Source organism: Zophobas morio, unplaced genomic scaffold (assembly GCF_036711695.1).
Source record: "Zophobas morio isolate AGI-343-1 ecotype UQ-CSIRO unplaced genomic scaffold, CSIRO_AGI_Zmor_V1 ptg000008l, whole genome shotgun sequence".
Classification (NCBI taxonomy): domain Eukaryota; kingdom Metazoa; phylum Arthropoda; class Insecta; order Coleoptera; family Tenebrionidae; genus Zophobas; species Zophobas morio.
This window is the reverse complement of record NW_026972113.1, coordinates 13,922,019-13,928,162: the sequence shown is the minus strand read 5'-3', so window position 1 is coordinate 13,928,162 and position 6,144 is coordinate 13,922,019. Positions and strand designations below refer to the sequence as shown.

The following is a 6,144-nucleotide window of genomic DNA, read 5'->3' as shown; positions in this document are numbered from 1 at the left end:
ATTTAAAAATCCATATGTCGAAAAGTTGAAAAATTGTGTGATCAAAATATCGGGGGAAACAAAAAGTTTCGATTTTATAGGAACATTGAAAAATCGAAAATCCAAAGAAACGAAAATTTGAAAAATTAAAAATTGAAAACTCGAGAAATTTTAAATCGAAAAATAGCAAATCGAAAAATTGAACAAACGAAAATTGAAAAAAAATTAAAATTTAAAAACCAAAAAATTATAAAATCGAAACATTGAAAAATCGATTAATTGAAAAAAATACAAATTATAAATTCGAGAAATTCAGATTGAATAAATATTGCAAAAATCAAAAAATTGAAAAATTCAAAAGTTGGAAAATTGAAAAACTAAAGAAACAAAAAGAAAAATTGAAAAAAGCTGTTAGAGTGTTATTTATAGAATTATCGAAAATTTCAGCAATTGAAAAATTTGAAAATCCAAATGTTGAAAAATTGAAAAATTGTGTTGGAACGTTTGAAGGGATGAGTAATAGGCTTGTTGTCCCTTCGATGGTTTATTACGTTCTATCTTAAAATTACAAGTGAGACCTGAGCAGGGTGGGGGTGACAAACCCACCACTGGTCTATCGAATGAACATACCGCCCCCCTTGAAGGATAGGCTTCAAAATTTGAGACATAAATAAATAAAAATTACAAATATCAGAAATGTTAAAGGTCCTTCACTTATTAGTCTGCTTCTGCTGGAAGTAAGCACACCTTTTTTATGGTTCGTTTGTAAACCCCAGTCGATGTTTTCACTGTAACCACCCTCACTACACCATCTAGCCCCGGATGAAGTTGGAGCACTCGTCCCAGTTTCCATTTCAATGGTGGCAAATTGTCCTCGATGATTACCACCAAGGAACCGACAGCGACTTGGGATGTGGAGGATTGTTGACCTTTAGGGCGCCTTTGTAGTTCGGACAGATACTCCTGGGTCCACCTCTTCCAAAACTGTTGGTGGAGCTGCTGCACCCGCTGCCATCGTGAGAGACGATTGATGGGTAGTGGTGTAACGTCTTCTTCTGCGGTGTTCGTCAACGGAGCCCCTATAAGCAAGTGTCCTGGTGTAAGAGCGTTCAGGTCATTAGGGTCAGGAGATAGAGGGGTGAGGGGTCGTGAATTTAAACAGGCCTCAATGCAAACTAAAAAGGTATAAAATTCTTCGTAGGTTAGTGAGGCATCCCCTACTACTCGAAACAAATGATGTTTTACACTACGCACGGCTCTCTCCCAGAGGCCCCCAAAATGTGGTGATCTGGCTGGTATAAAGTGAAAACTTGTTCCTTTTTCGGAAAAATGGTTCGCTAATTTGTTCTCAAACTGTCTGGAGTTAAACAAGGCTCGTTCGGCTCCGACAAAATTTGTGCCATTATCACAAAATAACTCTCGCACATTTCCCCTACGCGATGTGAATCGCTTCATCGCCGCTAAAAAACTATCGGTAGTCAGATCACCTACTAACTCCAGGTGGACAGCCTTAGTCGCAAAACAAACAAATAGCGCAATGTACGCCTTCACACGTCTTTGTGTTCTGGTACGCCCATCCTTTATTAAAAATGGGCCTGCATAATCGACCCCTGATACGTAAAAGGGCCGTGACGGCTCGACTCTTTGTTTTGGTAAATCCCCCATTTTGTAAAAATAATAAATACAAAAAATATAAACCTAGTATGCAACAAAATCGAATATTTAACAAAAATTGAGGCTTGCTTAAACTGCGCTTTAAGGTAATTAAAAAAAGGAAGGATCTGACCTGAACGTCTCGGACACGATGTGGACGCTGAGATGGCTCGGGGCTCGGGATCGGCAGCTGCTTTTCTTCCCGACGAACTCCGGACGTGGAAATCGGATGGATTCTTTTTGCGTCACCGTTGCGTGGATTTCTTCCTGACGAATTCCGGGAGTGAGAGTCGATTGGATTTCTTCTTGGGAAATTCCGGGAGTGAGAGTCGACTGGATTTCTTCTTGGCTCGCCTGGTTTTCTTCCCGACGCACTCCGTACACGTGAATCGGGTGGATGTTTTCTTGGATCGTCTGGATCGCTTACACCTTCACTTTTACACACACACTACGAATGTGTCGACGCCGTGAAGATGTGATTTGAATAAAAACGCCTGGATCATTTGATCGGGTCTTATAAGAACGCCTGGATCATTTGATCGGGTTTTATTTGTTTTTGCTGATTCAGATGGATGGTTCCATCAGGCTCGATTGGACCAAAAATGTTGGAACGTTTGAAGGGATGAGTAATAGGCTTGTTGTCCCTTCGATGGTTTATTACGTTCTATCTTAAAATTACAAGTGAGACCTGAGCAGGGTGGGGGTGACAAACCCACCACTGGTCTATCGAATGAACAAATTGTGAGATCAAAATACCAAAAATTGAAAAACCGGAATGTCGAAAAACTGAAAAATGGAAAAATTAAGCCGCTGAAAACTAAAAGTAAAAAAAAATCGAAAAATTGACGATGTAAAAGTCTAAAAATAAAAAAATTGAAAACTAGAATTACAAATCTAGTAAAAGAAAAAACGAAAATAGAGAAATCGAGAAAACAAAACACTGAAAAGCCTAAAAACCGAAAAATCGAAAAATGGGGAGTAAAAATCAAGAAATCGAATAATCGAAAAATTGAGAAATTGAAAAATTTGAAAATCCATATGTCGAAAAGTTGAAAAATTGTGTGATCAAAATATCGGAGGAAACAAAAAGTTTCGATTTTATAGGAACATTGAAAAATCGAAAATCCAGAGAAACGAAAAATTGAAATATTAAAAATTGAAAACTCGAGAAATTTTAAATCGAAAAATTGCAAATCGAAAAATTGAACAAACGAAAATTGAAAAAAATAAAAAATTAAAAACCAAAGAATTATAAAATCGAAACATTGAAAAATTGATTAATTGAAAAAAATACAAATTATAAATTCGAGAAATTCAGATTGAATAATTATTGCAAAATCTAAAAATTGAAAAATTCAAAAGTTGGAAAATTGAAAAACTAAAGAAACAAAATGAAAAATTGAAAAAAGTTGTTAGAGTGTTATTTATCGAATTATCGAAAATTTGAGCAATTGAAAAATTTGAAAATCCAAATGTCGAAAAATTGAAAAATTGTGAGATCAAAATATCAAAAATTGAAAAACCGGAAAGTCGAAAAACTGAAAAATGGAAAAATTAAGCCGCTGAAAACTAAAAATAAAAAAAAATCGAAAAATTGACGATGTGAAAGTCTAAAAATAAAAAAATTAAGAACTAGAATTACAAATCTAGTAAAAGAAAAAAACGAAAAATAGAGAAATCGAGAAAACAAAACACTGAAAAGCCTAAAAACCGAAAAATCGAAAAATGGGGAGTAAAAATCAAGAAATCGAATTATCGAAAAATTGAGAAATTGAAAAATTTGAAAATCCAAATGTCGAATAGTTGAAAAATTGTGTGATCAAAATATCGGAGGAAACAAAAAGTTTCGATTTTATAGGAACATTGAAAAATCGAAAATCCAAAGAAACGAAAAATTGAAAATTAAAAATTGAAAACTCGAGAAATTTTAAATCGAAAATTTGCAAAATCTAAAAATTGAAGAAAAAAAATAAAAACTGCAAAATTGCAAATCGAAAAATTGAACAAACGAAAATTGAAAAAAATTAAAAATTAAAAACCAAAGAATTATAAAATCGAAACATTGAAAAATCGATTATTTGAAAAAATTACAAATTATAAATTCGAGAAATTCAGATCGAATAATTATTGCAAAATCTAAAAATTGAAAAATTCAAAAGTTGGAAAATTGAAAAACTAAAGAAACAAAAAGAAAAATTGAAAAAAGCTGTTAGTGTTATTTATCGAATTATCGAAAATTTGAGCAGTTGAAAAATTTGAAAATCCAAATGTCGAAAAATTGAAAAATTGTGTGATCAAAATATCGGAGGAAACAAAATGTTTCGTCTTTATAGGAACATTGAAAAATCGAAAATCCAAAGAAACGAAAAATTGAAAAATTAAAAATTTAAAACTCGAGAAGTTTTAAATCGAAAATTTGCAAAATCTAAAAATTGAAGAAAAAAAATAAAAATTGAAAAATTGCAAATCGAAAAATTGAACAAACGAAAATTGAAAAATATTAAAAATTAAAAACCATAGAATTATAAAATCGAAACATTGAAAAATCGATTGTTTGAAAAAATTATAAATTATAAATTCGAGAAATTCAGATCGAATAATTATTGCAAAATCTAAAAATTGAAAAATTCAAAAGTTGGAAAATTGAAAAACTAAAGAAACAAAATGAAAAATTGAAAAAAGTTGTTAGAGTGTTATTTATCGAATTATCGAAAATTTGAGCAATTGAAAAATTTGAAAATCCAAATGTCGAAAAATTGAAAAATTGTGAGATCAAAATATCAAAAATTGAAAAACCGGAAAGTCGAAAAACTGAAAAATGGAAAAATTAAACCGCTGAGAACTAAAAATAAAAAAATTAAGAACCAGAATTAGAAATCTAGTAAAAGAAAAGAACGAAAACTAGAGAAATCGGGAAAACAAAACACTGAAAAGCCTAAAAACCGAAAAATCGAAAAATGGGGAGTAAAAATCAAGAAATCGAATTATCGAAAAATTGAGAAATTGAAAAATTTGAAAATCTATATGTCGAAAAGTTGAAAAATTGTGTGATCAAAATATCGAAGGAAACAAAAAGTTTCGATTTTATAGGAACATTGAAAAATCGAAAATCCAAAGAAACGAAAAATTGAAAAATTAAAAATTGAAAACTCGAGAAATTTTAAATCGAAAAATTGCAAATCGAAAAATTGAACAAATGAAAATTGAAAAAATTAAAATTTAAAAACCAAAGAATCGATTGAAAAATCGATTATTTGAAAAAATTACAAATTATAAATTCGAGAAATTCAGATCGAATAATTATTGCAAAATCTAAAAATTGAAAAGTTCAAACGTTGGAAAATTGAAAAACTAAAGAAACAAAAAGAAAAATTGAAAAACGCTGTTAGAGTGTTTTAACGCCACTGGTTTTTACTTTATAGAGATTATCAGAATAAAAAAAATCTTTTGTTTTTATTACACTGTGAGTAGTACCTTCAATATTGTTTTTACTCCATGGAGGTTATCACGAAAAAGTAAAATTCCACAAAATCAGATTTTAAAATTTTTCAGCTAAGCAGTATTTGTTGGACTGTCTTTCAGAAGCGAGGAAAATTCTGTCGAAATAACCTCCGCCCAATTTTCAACCCAGAAATGCGACGATGTATGCGACGTTGCGGCATTATTGCCCCCATAATTCTGTCGGGGTCGCTGCTCTGCGCGTCATAAAAGGGCAAAAACTAAAATTAAATCCACCCCTTTGATTTGTAGGGGAAAGTCTTGCATAAATTATCATGTTCTCTTTCATCGGGTCATTTAGGACGGGCCATCAATTTAAATGAATGGTCGCACGTAAGCTCTTAGGCCGCAGGTAAGTACCTTTCAATGCCTGCGTAGCGCGAACATCTCCGCCCGAGTCTCATCGGAGCGTTCGCCCAGCCGGCGTGTAATTCCGCCTCTGGTATCATTTTCCGACCGAACACTTCTATTACGCTAATGAAATAATTAGCAAATTGTAGTCGGGGAAGTTGGATCCGTACTCCGGCTCGGCTGATGTAAATTTGATATTTACATACGGCCGCTCTCAAAAATTAAATTGTTGTTAACGCGGGGAGGATTTTTCATTAGCGCGGAGGGCGGATTTATGGCGCACCTGCCGGCCGGCGCAGGTTTTAATGGGATTTTTCTGGGCTGCCGCGCTGGGAAGAGATAAGATTGCGGCGTGATTTCCGTTCGTTTTGGTGGACGCGGTTTGGAGTTGAATAAGCGTTAAAGCGAGCAAATTGGAAAACTTGGGGTTTTGGTAGGTACAATGGCAGACGAAAGTTAGGGACTCTTTTTCATTCATTTGTAACGTTAACTTCTTCTATCTTAATTACACTGAATGAAAAAAAAATCCGAAACCAAAAAATATAAATTTTGGAACCAAATCTCGAGGCTGCGAAATACAAAAATCAAAAAAATCGGGGAAAAACTGAGAAACCAAAAATTGAAAATCTAAAAATTTAAAACTAGACATCGAGATCGGGAAAT

The 6,144-nt window shown here is 33.0% G+C and overlaps 1 protein-coding gene across 1 annotated transcript; it reads right to left on the bottom strand.

The window, feature by feature from the left end:
• Nucleotides 1–696: 696 nt before the first annotated feature.
• LOC135124859 (uncharacterized) lies at nt 697–1,644 on the bottom strand. The gene has a single exon (XM_064050081.1). It carries the CDS (start codon nt 1,642–1,644, stop codon nt 697–699), a length of 948 nt encoding a protein of 315 aa, XP_063906151.1.
• Between the last annotated feature and the right edge of the window lie 4,500 nt (nt 1,645–6,144).